Source organism: Rhincodon typus, chromosome 32, assembly GCF_021869965.1.
Source record: "Rhincodon typus isolate 14 chromosome 32, sRhiTyp1.1, whole genome shotgun sequence".
In the NCBI taxonomy this organism is placed as follows: Eukaryota; Metazoa; Chordata; class Chondrichthyes; order Orectolobiformes; family Rhincodontidae; genus Rhincodon; species Rhincodon typus.
In genome coordinates this window covers 2,043,649-2,058,293 of record NC_063363.1, presented here as the reverse complement: position 1 = coordinate 2,058,293, position 14,645 = coordinate 2,043,649, and the positions used below count along the sequence as shown (strand labels likewise).

The 14,645-nt window shown below is 39.2% G+C and overlaps 1 protein-coding gene across 1 annotated transcript in view; it reads left to right on the top strand.

The window, feature by feature from the left end:
* Window positions 1-742: 742 nt before the first annotated feature.
* The window catches only part of tecta (tectorin alpha), a 117,369-nt gene continuing 103,466 nt past the window's right edge, over window positions 743-14,645 (top strand). The window contains exons 1-4 of the mRNA XM_048615347.1: window positions 743-934; window positions 1,946-2,085; window positions 7,063-7,244; window positions 10,601-10,857. Of these exons, the coding sequence (XP_048471304.1) occupies window positions 802-934; window positions 1,946-2,085; window positions 7,063-7,244; window positions 10,601-10,857 (712 nt within the window). The 5' untranslated portion in view covers window positions 743-801. The remainder of the gene's footprint in view (window positions 935-1,945; window positions 2,086-7,062; window positions 7,245-10,600; window positions 10,858-14,645) is intronic.

Below are 14,645 nucleotides of genomic sequence, written 5' to 3'. Positions count from 1 at the left end.
TAGGGGTCATGTATTTATATTCAGAGGGGGAAAAGGTCAAAGGAGACATGAGCGGCAAGTTTTTTTTAAACCGTGGTAACAGTCTGGAACGCAATTCCGGGTGGTGGTGGAGGCAGATACGAAAAAAGCATTTTGAAGGACTTTAGATAAGCACGTGAATATGCAAGGAATGGAGGGATATGGACCAAGAGCAGGCAGAAGGGATCAGTTTCATTTGGCATTACGCTTGATGCAACATCATGAGTCGAAAGGCCTGTTCCTTTGCTGTACAGTTCTATGTTCTATATCTAGTTATATGGGTAATTATGCGTAATGTTGAACTTAATGTTCCAGTAAAACTATCCGTTCATATATCCAGCAAAGATGTGCACTTGTGATGCCATGGCATACAAGGCTATGTGGTGGTGTTGCAAAATGGGATGAGAATAATTGTGGTTGTTTTTGGTGCAAGTGCAATAGACTAAAGGGCTTTTTTCTGTGCTCTAGGTCTCTAGACACCTAATTGCTTTTTATACAGGGTCCTTTTACGCTAAAGAAAAAACGCAAACAGCATTATGGCTAAGAATCCACATATCTAGCTTTGGTTAGAAATTAATGTCTTTTGAGTTCATCAATCAGATTGCATGGCTTTTAACATTTTAACACATATATATTGAAGCAAGGTGATATTTTAGAAATTAAACTGGTAATTCTTCTTTTTGAAGCTGTGCCTCTTCCATTAATTAGTACGGGACAGACATTTCTTTAACAGACTCTGTTTTGTGTCCCTGTAATCTTCAGATTGCTGTTTCCATTTGGAAAATGAGTCACAGTCGTGGGCGTAGTTTTGTTGAGGTTATTTGTGAGAAGTACAGCCCAGAAAATTTTCCATATCGACGAGGAATGGGCATTGGCATCCACATCTCTGCAGGGCCACAGGGCTCACCTTTGAAAGGTAAGTGAAACTTTACGCTTGTTTGCTTTCTCAACCGTCTCATCAGTTCGTTTGCTGGCTATAACCAACTACTGAGATTCAAGAATTAAGAAATGTAAGCAGTTCAGGGAAGGTAGTTTCTACTTGCACGCTCAACTGTACATGCATCTAAACACCAAATGAGCATGCGCAGGATTCAACACACAATTTACGTATGACTTCATATACAAAATTTGCACTGTGCAGGAAAATGCAGTTTTGGAATAAAATTCAGCATTAGGGAGTGAGGGTGAGGCAGGGTGAGGATGGCAGGGTTGGGACACAGGGAATTGCTGATTACCCCTCCCCCTCCTGATTTCAAAATCACACTTGTCTGTGCGCAGTGCAACCTTTGTCTAGTGTCATACCTAAATTTTACGTGATGCTGCATTTGTCCGAAATTATGAATGTGCACATTTCTGGTTTAGCTACATGCACAGTTGTAGATGTCAGCAGCTAATTCCTTTGAAGCACACGTGCTTTTGAATGTACATGTGCAGTGTGGTACTTGCACATGAGGTCATGTACATTCTACATGATGACATAGTTTCTGGTATTGTGTGCATGCAATTTTCTGGAAAGTATATATGCGTAGTTGCCCACAGTTGTGGTTGTAAACAAGCATCAGCTAGGAAGAATCCCATAAGATTTCTCTTTTTTGCTCTGACCCATCTCAAAGTTTTCTTTTATCTACGGAATACGTAGGCATTGCATACATTTTGGTTAGCATGTGTTTCAAATGCTCATGTGCTTATACCTATGCTTTGCTCCTTTGCGTCTTATGTATTTTTGGTTGATGATATTTGAAATGACAAATGATTCTTTTGCAGGCAGCTTATGCTAATGTTTGAATAAAAGTGAAACTGCAAGTTGCTTTACTTTCCTATTCATTGCTTCCCAGCAGGTAGCAAATACTTAGGTGCATTATCTTACTAATCAGCTGCTATTTGTCACATTCAGAATTGATCTGAATTTCTGTTTCATTTCCTTTAGCACGTCTGAATCTCCCAACTATCCTCGTGCTGGATGGTTGTGGAATTACAACTGCTGGAAAGGAAAGTGATATTGCTGCCTTCTGCTCGCATGTCTCTGAACTCGACCTGTCTGATAATAATCTACAAGACTGGTACGAGGTAAATAGGTTATGAACCAAGAATTACTGAGCACAGATGGTAGGTTCCAAACACTGTCTAAGTGTTGCTGTGTGATTCATAGGCTATTTCACTAAAAAGGTAACAGCGCACTTTAAACTCTTAGTTCTGCAATTTTAATCATTTTCTCCTTTCCCATGTTTTTTTTTTACTCTGTAGCTCTTTCTTTCCTTTGTTTTCTCCCTTGATTCCCTCCTTTCCTACAGGGACCAGCTCCTTGATGGCCTGTGGTTCCAAGGCAGTATTTGTCATACAAAACAGCAAAGGTTGGGAACTCAGCAGATCAGTCAGCATTTGTGGAGAAAATCAGCAAACTAACTTGTTGAGTGCGGAACCTTCTTCAGAACTGTTTACACCTAGCCCTGGTGCCATGTCCCAGTAAAGATCATATATGTGAGTGTTGCCCAGAATTTGACTGCACAATGGCATCACAAGTAAGCTCAACTGTGTCTTAACTTAATGTCCATACAAACCCTCCATCAGTGATCATTGGATGTGATCAGAAGCAGAAACTTTGATTTTTTTTTTAGTACCATCCCAAGTGTTGAGGTACTGAAAGCAACTCTGTAGGTATCTCAGTTCACACCAGTTAACTCAACACAGGCCAGAAACTGAGCCAGGAATCTGGCAAAGAAGTCTTTGTCGTCTCCAGGATCATCGTCTCTAACACATTCCTTCCCACTCTATTAAACTTTACCTTGTTCCCTTTCTTTCTCTTATCTTGTTAGAACTTACAGCTGTCCTACTCGTCTGGAAGTCTCTCAACCATCCACCTGATCACCCCCCTTTACACACAGAATCAGACAGTACAGAAAAGGCCCTTCAGCCAAGAGTCTGTACTGCCAAAAATATACTCTCTACACTCGTCCTGCTCTCATCCAGTAGGCCCATAGTCTTGAATGTTATGGCATTAAGTGCTCATCCAAGTACTTTATAAATGTTGAGGTTTCCCATCTCAACTACCCTCCCAGGTGGCGCAGATCCCCACTTCTGGCTGAGGTTTTTTTTTGTCTTGCCTTTCACTTTTAAAATTATTCCTTTTTGTTATTGGCCCATCAACTAAGGGAATAGCTGCTCTCTATTCATCCTGTCCATGCCCCTCTTAATCTTGTACATCTCCATCAGGTTCCCCCCGCCCCCCTTTCTCTGCTGCAAAGAGGGAAACCCAAGCTTATCAAGCCCCTCTCCTTGGCTGAAATACTCCATCCTAAGCAACATTCTGGTGAAATCCTTTTGCATCCCATCATGCTCATTCACATCCTTCTTATGGTATGGTAACCAAAACTGCCCACAGTACTGTCTCTGTAGCCTAAGCAAAGTTCTGTATAGCTCCAATGTGATCTCCCTGCTCTTATACTCTATGCCACAACTAACAAAGGCAAATGACCTGTATGCCGCTTCACAACCCTATTATCCTATCCTGCCACCTTCGGGGATCTGTGGGCAAGCACCCCAAGATCCCTTTGTTCCCATGAGCTTACCCTAGTGTCTTGCTATTCATCGAGTACTTCCTTATCTTTTCCTTCTTCTAAAGTGCATCACTTAACATTTTATTGGAATTAAATTCCATCTGACCAATCCATTGATATCCTCCTGCAATCCAGCACCTCCCCCTCACTGTCAGCCACCTGCCCAATCTCTCTATCATCCACAGATTTACTTATCACCCCTCCCCACTCCACCATTCTCATCTACATCTTTTATGATTATCACAAACAATAAGAGATGCAGCACCAATCCCTGCGATATGCTACTCGGCTCTAGTCACACAAATCACCTTCTGTCATCACCCTCTGTCTCCTGTCACTAAGCCAATTTTGGGTCCAACTTGTCAAGTTGCCCTGAATCCTATGACCTTTTACCTTCCTTATTAGTTTCCCACGTGGGACCTTGTTAGAGGCCTTGCTGAAATCTGTAAGAACCACATCACCTGCCCTACCCTCATCCAAACATTCAGTCACCTCAGAATTCCATAAGATTTGTTAAGCATGACCTCCCTCTGACAGAAAGCTGGGCTGACTCTCCCTTATCAAACCTTGCCTAAATTTGAGATTCACTTTCTTCTCCTGTATTTTCTCTGATAGTTTCCCTCTGATTGTTTCAAACACGTGAACTTCTTCCAATCCATTGAAGTTAGTAGATTATTAGCAATGACCGCTACTGGCTGACCCATTATCAGAAGAGCAATGCAAAAACTTATGAAATCTGAGGCAGTAAGAGGCAAAATTAATCTGAATGAATCTGAGGCTCAAAAGTTGACTTCAAGCTTAGCTGCTGACTATACTCTGGTCAAAGGACCCCTGCACGGAAATCTGTAAAGCAAATAGTTATAGGAGCAGATAGGGACAAAGTGCAAATGTCAAGAGGTTGAGGTGCTACATTACCATTTATCATAACAGCCTTTCCTGTCTGTTCTTGCCTGTTCTTGCTAGATGGTGTCTGTCAATCAACAATACAAATGTTGTTTACACCTGTTATATCCAGTGTCACTGAGTAAGACAGTACCTATAGCAACATGTACAAAAACGTTTGAATACAAATGCTATAGCCAGCCTCTGCTACTAGTGAGGGAGTACTGATGTCTAAAATATTTTAGTCAATTGTTTGCTTATTGCATTTTCTTTTTTAAAAAAATTGTATATATTTGTCTTGTTCTTTGCTTGTAAAGAATTTGATAAATGAGAAAGGAATTGTAAGCCTAAAGGAATGAGGCAATACCATACAGGAGCTGCTTGTCTCTTCTAGCTGGACATCATAAAGGAGTTGCAGCCAAAATATCATGAAAGTTAAAGGCAGATTGCTGATCCATTTTAGGATCATTGATACTACAGTACATGCCTTTCGATCCAAAAGCTCAATCAAAAAACGTTTGGACAGTTAAGCATAGAGAATTGAAAAGTGGTATCGAAGAGAAATTGTTGAAATGTTAATTGTTTTTGAAAGGAATGAGAATTATGGTTCCAGTTTAAAGGTAAATGTGAACTGATTTGCATAATGAAGGGGCATAGTTGGAAGTTTGTTAAAGTTCAAGGTAAAAAATTCAAGGTTCCTTTTGAATGTAAATACTTTTGTGAGCATTTCTCAGAATTCATTGACCTTGGTTCAAATCGCAGAGGACTGGAAAACAGCAAATATAATGTTCAGCTTCTAAATATAAGAGTGTACATAGCAATTAATAGAATGGGCAGACGTCTGATAAATTAAATTTACTGCAGAAAGGTGACAAATGAACCTTTTTCATAGGAAGACTGTTGTGGCTATATGCACCAAAGAGTAGAAATTTAAAGGGGATGCAGAAACAGAGGGATCTGAGGTATATGTGCAGTGGCCTAGTAGTATTATTGCTGGACTGTTATTCCAGAGATCCAGGTAATGTTCTGGGAACCTGGCTTCGAATCCTGCCACGGCAGCTGGTGGAATTTGAATTCAATAAATATGTGGTATTAAGAGTCTAATGATGACCATGAATCTATTGCGGGTTGTTGAACCCCCTTCTGGTTCACTAATGTCCATTTAGGGAAGGAAATTGCCATCCTTGCCAGGTCTGTGATTCCAGACCCACAGCAACGTGGTTGAATCATAACTGTCCTTTGGGCAATAAATGCTGGCCTGGCCAGCTTTGCCCTTGTCCCATCAATGAATAACAAAAAGTCATTGAAGGTTGCGGGGCAGATGGATAAAGTGCATTAACAAAGACATAGAGAATCCTGGGCTTTATAAATAGAGGAATGTAATATAAAAGCAAGGGCAAAGTTGGTCTTGTAGAGGGGCTGTATGGGCACAATGAACCAAGAAGCCTTCTCCTGTAACCATCCTATGATTCTGAATGCAATTAATAATCAAATTATAGACCTTTTTAAATCTTAAAGTGCTTGGACACTTTGAAGGGTACCATAACAGCTTTGAGGAATATAAACTAATGAGACAGATGACATGGCTGCAAGTCTGGGATCTCATAGTTGGTTATTTCATTAATCTTAGCAGATAAGACACACAATGGTGTGTAGCAAATAGTGTACGAGATAACAAGGTGTAGAGCTGGATGAACACAGCAGGCCAAGCAGCATCAGAGGAGCAGGAAAGCTGACATTTCCGGTCTGGACCCTTTTTTTTTCTGAAGAAGGGTCCAGACCCAAAACGTCAGCTTTCCTGCTCCACTGCTGCTGCTTGGCCTGCTGTGTTCATTCAGCTCTACACCTGTTATCTCAGATTCTCCAGCATCGGCAGTTCCTACTATCTCTAGCAAATAGTGTATGTTGTCTTCCTGGATTTTAAGAAAGCATTTTAGACTAATGCATTCAATCCAACCCAGTTTACTACGTGGAAATCACCAGGATATTGCTTGTGATTTTAACCAGGCTAGACTTAGTGATTAGAGGAGGGCTGATAACAAAATGCAGAATTGTGGAGTGATCGGGAGAGATGAATATGAAGCTGAATTATGACAAAATGTCAGGTTTGATCCTTTTTTTAAAACAAAAGGACATCCAGAGGAGGATTGGAGAGTAGGAAGCTAATGGCATCAAGCATGTGAAACTGGACAGCAGAATTCTACTTAAGTTATTGACCTGCAAAGCTGCATTTTGACTGGGGGTATTTTACCTGTGGTTGAAACTGTATGGAAAGTTGAGGTAGTAGACCAAAATACATCTACCCAAAAATGAAGGTTACAGTGATGAACACATTGTACTGTGCGATACCAAAAATACGAACCAACGATGCACTCCCAACCTCTGAAATATGTCCCAATTCCATTCTTATAACAGTGAGTCATTGTAACAAGGTAGGCTCCCCAGAGAAACAAGAAAGGCAAAGAAGTGGTGCTTGGAGTTTTATTACAAGGGTGTTAGGTTAATAATTTGTTAGACACATCCAGTCCTTTGACAGTAATCAGTTATTCACAGGTCACTTTGCGTTTCTGATGATCTCTTCTGCTATTCTATCCTTTATGTTTTGCAGATCAGCAAAATTGTATCAAATCTTGCCAAGCTAACATTTCTGAACCTCACCTCGAATCCTCTGACTGAGGCCAGTTTAGATTCAGCTTGTGCTGCCTCATTCTCCCAAATACAGAGACTCGTCCTCAACAACACCAAAGTTTCATGGGAAACTGTTCACACTTTGCTGCAGGAGTTATCAGGGTAGGAACTTTAACTCATAGATGTTTGTACCTGAGCCTTTTTATTCCCTACTTTGTATTGCCATGTCTTCTCCCTTTTACAGACTTTCTCACATTGAAACTGAAAATCTTAGTTGATAACAAAATATCTAGCTGCTTTTGATCTGTCCATTCTAACAACCCTTTCGTCTTTCTGGTATTCTGTTTTCCACTGTCCTTCAGCCACATAATGTAGCTCTGCATTTGGATGCAAATACTTTTCCTCAACTTTGTATTGCTATTTCTGGGGGTTCTGAATACACCACTCTATTTCCCCTAACACCTTCCCTTCAAACCAGTTGTTTCCCCTTCCCATCTTCTGATTCTCATACCCTCAATCTACCACCACCCCCAAACAGAGTATAACAACTCTTCCCAGTTCACACTGGAGCGAAGTTCTCCACCATCTCTCCGTGTCCTGAAAACTCTGCTGTCTCTCCTTCTATTTTGTTTTCCTATCTCATCCTCTGTCTTTCAGTACAGATGAAGATTCTTTAGAAGTTTGCTGCTTTGGTGGTTAAGATTTTCATGTATTCCAATTACACATGGTTTCTTTTTCAATTGCAATAGCCTACCATTAGATGTCAGTGTTGAAAGAAATTTCTAGACCCATCACTGCCTCAAGCAAAAGAACTGATGTTTCTTTGATTTGCTTTTTTTGGCTTCATCTCTATGGTCTGCTTCTGTTGTAACAGTTTCGTAAACTCTACACAACAATTTTGGATGCAACCAGGCATTATAAATCCTCATTACTTTAGCAAGTTAGAAGTACTTGACTTGTCCATTTTTTTTTAAACTGACCAACCAGAGGTTTCTGACTGGGCCCATAGTCACCAAAAGTTGTTGGATACAATGTAATGAGCTCCAGTGTTTCTTCACGAGGCATGCGCATCACAATCAACCCTAGCATTTGTTGCCTATCCGTAATTGCCCTGTGTTTACTAATATGCAGTGGCATAAGGTATCTTTACATGCTGCCAATTTCCTGCTATTTTCCTTTATTTCTTTTTCCAATCTTGAAATGTCACTAATAAGCCTGTGTAGATATTTTAAAAATTGTATGCAAAAAAATTCCAATGTTGCATTGGCTAATGACAATAATTTGCTGTCCGTTGCGCATATTGCACTGTTCAGGTGGATAACATCTAACTTCAGCTTTGACTAATGGTGTTTTTAATATGAGCGAGATACCTTTCCTTGTAGTAAATAGGGAAAGGAGCTGGTCTACCAAGAACACACTCCTATATGTTCCATTGACAGCTCCGCACTGTTACTGACAGTAAAGTATTGTTGCGTTCTCATTCGGATGAAGATCCGTTTGCTTTCTAATGCCGTCACCATCATCCTGTCAAGAATTTTTTTATTCCAAGTATTATTGGGTCAAGTTTAATATTAGTTAACTATTTGTTTTAAAAAAAAATCAAACATTTAAGTGTTTAAAACCACCCCCCGACTATTTATTATAATTAAATTTGTGTGTTTGATCTTTTATTCTAACGAATTTTCCTGTCTTTCCCTCCTGTGTACCAAACTTGAATAAGAATCAAAGAAGTGCTACTGTGCAAGAGAAGATTCATCCCATCGTACTTGCACCAGTTCATTAAATTAGCAAAGTTGCCTGGTGCTGCCTCCTTTTTCATAATAATCTTGCACTTTATTTTTATCCAAATAATCATAAAGTGCCTTGATGAAGATGAATGAGCTCCCAGCTCTCCTGTCATGTTGCAAGGAGGTGCAGAAGTGACACCTGTAACAAGCAACCAGTGTTTGAGAACATGGTGATAAAACAGCAGTGTTTCCAACCAATTTTTTGTTTAGCTACTTTGTGAAGAAGTATGTTTGCATTGTCATACTCCATTTTCAGTGCCATCTCTATCCTTTTTTGTAAGGAAGAGATTTCATTTCTCTAAATCTGTGGAGGTGGATAATCAAGGTTTTGAATGCAGAAAGTAACAGTGACTTTGTGCTGCAAATTTCTGCAGTCATTCTCCTTTTAAATAACACTGAGCTCCAACCTCACATTTTCCCAGATTATATTTCATCAGCTAAGTTTTTTTTTTTTTTGCCCACTCGTTTATCTTTGTCTATGTCTTTGTGCAGGCTCTTGCCCTCACCACTTGCCATCCCACCTATTTTTGTCATCTATAGACATATTATAGTCACTTCCATCATCCAAGTCATTGAAATATATATTTTAAACAATTATACACTGATTCCTGTGGCTACAAAGGCATTATAAATTGCCAGCTTGAAAATGACCCATTAACATCAGCATGCTGTCTTCTATTGATTACCTAGTCTTCTATCCATGTTAATATGCTACCGTCCGAACCATGCCCTCTTATCTTATTTAGCTGCCAACACGTGGTAACTTAGCAAACACCTTCTTGGAATCCATCTCATCCACTCCTCCTTGCCCTTTATCTATTCTTCCTCTTAAGCCTCATCAAAGAATCCTAATACATACTTCAGGCATAATTTCCCTTTGTTGCATGATATTATTTGATTTGTATGTCTTTATGCCCATTTGTGTAGAATGACAAAGCTTATTATAAGCATATACTCTAACTCTGTTCCTGATTTGCTATAGTTTATTCATATTTTTTGTGTAGTGAATACATTGTCCCAGCTGCCTGCTGCAGCCCTTAGCCTTTCGATCTAAAATTTGCTGTAGAGTTCAGCACAACATGAGAATTCTAGAAAATGTAAACAAGCTTCCAATGTAACTGGACTTCCTGAAAGGTAAATGTGGGTTCTGAACCAAAGTTTGATTTCTAATTCCATTATTCAGTTTCCAATATTTACTTTCAATTCACTGTTTGAAATCCCTATACTGTGCTGTTGTGGTAATTGTTTGTTTGCTTCAGAATTCTAATCCAAAAGTAAACTGTTATCTGGCTTTTTTGTTTATTCACTCATGGGGTGTGGACATTGCTGGATGGCCAACATTTTATTGCCGATACCTGGTTGCCCTTGAGAAGGTGGTAGTGAGCTGCTGTATTGAACACCTCCAGTCCAGATGCTGTAGGTTAACCCAGAATGCCCTTAGGGAGGAAATTCCAGATAATGTTTGTCGGTTTGTAGTCCCACATGTGAAAAAGTGAACTTGTGCATCAGTGGTTTTTGTATAGAATGATCTTGGAGTTTACTGGTTCAGGGGCTTTCATAGGGTTTTCATTTCTGAATCTGCAAATTAGTGAATTAGTAGACTGTATGATGTATATTTGTGAAACTAACTGTTTCCATTTCTCTATTCCCTTTGTCATTTTCCATTCACTCCCTTCTCTCATTCTTGACATCTCTTGCATTCTTGTTTCTCTTTGGCCTTCTCCACTGCAGGTTAGAGGAGCTCTTCCTGTGCTTTAATGACTACAGGGCAGTATCACTGTCGTCCTGCTCCTACCCATCACTTCGACTCCTACATATTACTGATAATAATCTCACTGACTGGGCAGAAGTACACAAACTTGGACAAATGTTCCCAGGCTTGGACACATTAATCCTGGCAAACAACAACCTGACCAGCATCACAGATTCTCAGGGAACTCTGGCACGACTTTTCCAAAACCTACGATCAATTAATCTTCATAACTCAGGTATAATGTGTAATTAGATCAATTCACATTTGTTTGGAATACAGATAAAAACTGAAAAAATGCTAAGATCCAAATGCTCATTGCATTTATGCAAGGTGCATCATATATTATAGAATTAATTTCTCTGTGCTTTAATGATCGTGTTAATTTTGAGTTATGAAAGCAAAATATTCTAAATACTGAACATCTGAAATAAAAACAATGATGGAAACATTCTGGTTCAGGCATATCTGTAGAATAAAAGGGTTTGTTTTTAGCGCAATGACAGTCCATCAAAACTGAAAGTCACACTTTGGATTATTGGATTAGACTGAATACCTGCTGAACTGATCAGTATAGGTTTATTCTTTGCAGTTCAGTCAGAGATTCCATTAGTTGGTGACAGGAAGTCAAGATTTAATTTTAAGCTCATTTACGTGTGCTTGAAGTAATATCTTAACCCAGACAAAGCATCTCTTATCCCAGAAATTTCAAATGGGCATGTTCTCTGTGAACTCTATATATTTCATTTGGACGACTGTTGTCGATTCAGAAGCTAACAAAATCTGGGAAAAGCTGCACTTAAAATTTATTTTGTAACCATTGTCTCAGTGCCACTCAGGTCTTCTATTTGCCCTCCACAGAGACACATTCTTCTAGTTCTCTTCATTCTTCAATGATGATCACCATAGTATTTCCCCTCATTACCACCCAATTTCTCTTTATTTCCTTTTCTATCTGCATTTCATTTTAATCGTCTATATGCCTACACTGATCATTCTGCTCCTCCTTTCTTAATCTTTAATGCCTCTTCAATGTTATTTTCCTCAAAATGTACTGATTCACAGTTCTTTGCGTCTGATGGATATCTGATCAGTCTGTGACCCAGTTTAAGTCTACCTAAATACTCCTGCATTCTTGCTCACTTTGCTGTGCCCTAGTAAGCAAATTTTTAGTGCACTTCTTCATGTGGGTATGTCTAAACCACATATATAAATGAAAAGCAGTCCATGCACACCAGTACCTTTATTCCAAAATAATTTATCTCACTTTTTTCACTTGTTCATCTAAGAAAATGGTGACATTTCCTTTTAATGTGCCAGAATTTAATGTGGCAGAGTAACATGTTTTCTTTTCAAAGTCTACATATGTACTGTCCCTTGATCAATGCACTAGGACTACTTTTTTTGAAAAGTTTGGAATTAGACAATCTTAACTGCTGTTAGGAAATCAATGCACACTGTGTCTGTTATTGCATGCTAAAACGTGATAGCACAGAAGAATATTTGTTGTCAGATCTGATATTAGGGATTATTTTTCCAGGATTACTTTTGCTAGGTTTATCTACTAATAATGCTTGTTCCTTTGGTTATTTCAAAAGAAACATAGGAGTACACCATTTATCTTCTTAATCCATTCTATTAGGTCGTGACTGAAATGTACTGTACCTCTACTTGGCTGAGTTGGATATATATTCCTTTCTAGTCTTCCTGAATAAAAAAAAAACTTGGATCCCAGTCAGAGTTCTAGAGTTCTAGATTTCCATTATCCATTGTGTGAACAGTGTTTACTACTTATACTCTTTAATGATCTGGCTCTAATTTTGTTTTTAAATATTTGTTCATGGAATATGGACATCGCTTACTATGGCAGCATTTATTGCCCATCTTTAATTTTAAGGTTCTGTCCCTGTTGTTTTGGATTTTCCTAATGGAGAAAATAAATGTATCTACTACTGGTTCTTAATGATTTCTGTTTTTGAAATTCCAAAGTTTGGAGTTTGCAACATTTAGAAAATACTTGAATTATCTTTATTGAATCGAAAGTGGATGATTCACGTTTGTATGCATTCACTTTTTGTCACAGTGATGTCCTGCTCCCATCTTCACTACTTAACTGCCTCGCTAACCTGGGTGCTTCAAAAACTTGACTATAAAACTTTCATTTGCTTCATTTAAAAAAAAAAATGGAAAATAGGTGCAGGAGTAGACTATGTAAGTCTTTGCCATTCAGTATGATCATGGCTGATCATTGAACTCAGTGCCCTGTTCCTGTTTTCTACCAGTATCCTTAAACTGGGACCCCTGGTTCTGGTCCTCCCAATCATCAGGAACATGCTTTCTGCATTTAGCCTGTCTAGCCCTCTAGGAATTTTGAGTCTCCACTCGTTCTTCTAAACTTGCGCGATTTGTAGTCCTAACTGATCCAGTCTCTCTTCATACATCAAACCTGCCACCCTTGGAATAAATCTGATAAACCTTTGTTGCACTCTTTCCATAACTATAAAATGCTTCCTCCGATAAGAAGACCAAAACTGCACAGTCTATTCCAAGTGTGCTCTCAACAAGGCTTATTACAATTGCAGCAAGAAATCCCTGCTCTGTGCTCGAATCTTCTTGCTATAAAAGTTAACATACTATTTGCTTTCTTCACCTCCTGCTGGACCTGCATGCTGACTTTCAGCAACTGGTGTATATGGACACCCACGTCTCATTACACCTGCCCCTTGCTCAATCTATCTCTATTCAGGTAACCTGCCTTCCTGTTTTTGCTGCCTAAGTGGATAACCTCATATTTCTCTACATTATACTTCATCTTCCATCATGAAGCAAGTGTGTGGTTATCCGTTTTGGACTGATAAGGGATAGATCAGGGTACTTTCTAGATTATATGAAGTTCTGAGGAAGGGCCACTGGACCCGAAACGTTAACTCGGATTTTTTTCTTCACAGATGCTGCCAGACCTGCTGAGCTTTTCCAGCAACTTCTGTTTTTGTTCCTGAAGTTAAATACAGTTGATTTCCAAAGAGACTTGAGTGTTCAGGTGCACAGACCTCTAAAATTACCCTAACAGGTGCAGAAAATAACTGGGGGCTAATGGAATGCTGACCTTCGTATCTGGAGGACTAGAGTATAAAGATGCAAATGTTATGCTGCAGCTATACAAAACCCAGGTTAGAACCAGTTGGAGAACTGAGAGCAAATCTGGGCACCACACCTCAGGGTGGATATATTGGCCTTCAATGGACTACAATGTAAGTTTACAAGAATTGTGCCTGGACTCGTGGAGGTTAAATTATAAGGACAGAGAATACAAATTAGGCCTGTTTTCTCTAGAATTATAAAGTTATATCTGAGAATTATTTGTTAAGCAGAGATATTAAGGGAAATGAACCAAAGGCAGGTAAATGGAGTTAAGCCACAGATCAGCCCTGATTTTATTGAATGGCAGAACAGGCTCAAGGGAATGAATGGCCTTCTCCAGTTTCTGTGTTCCCCAGACATGCATTTGTCTACTTGGTCCACCTGTCCAAACCATACTGAAACATTTCTGTATTGTCCTTACAGTTCACCCTCCCACTTAGTTTTGTCCTCTGCAAATTTGCAGATACTACATTTAGTTCCCTCATCTAAGTCATGAATATATATTGTGAATATCTGGGCTTCAAACACCAATCCTTGTGGTAACCCACTAGTCATTGCCTGCCACTCAGAAAAAGACCTGTTTATTCTGACTGTTTCCTGTCTGCGAATCAGTTCTCTATATATGTCAGTATACTACCCCCAATACGAAGTTTTATTTTACACGCCAGTTTCTTATGAGACTTATCGAAAGCCTGAAAGTCCAGATAAAACACATCCACTGGCTTGCCCTTAACTGTACTAGTTACATCCTCTGAAAATTCTAGGAGGTTCATCCAGCATAATTTCCCTTTCATAAACACATGCTGACACTGTCCAATCCTGTCACTTCTTATTTCTAAATACTCTATTGCATTCGAAACCAGCAATTTCTGGAAAAGCTCAGCA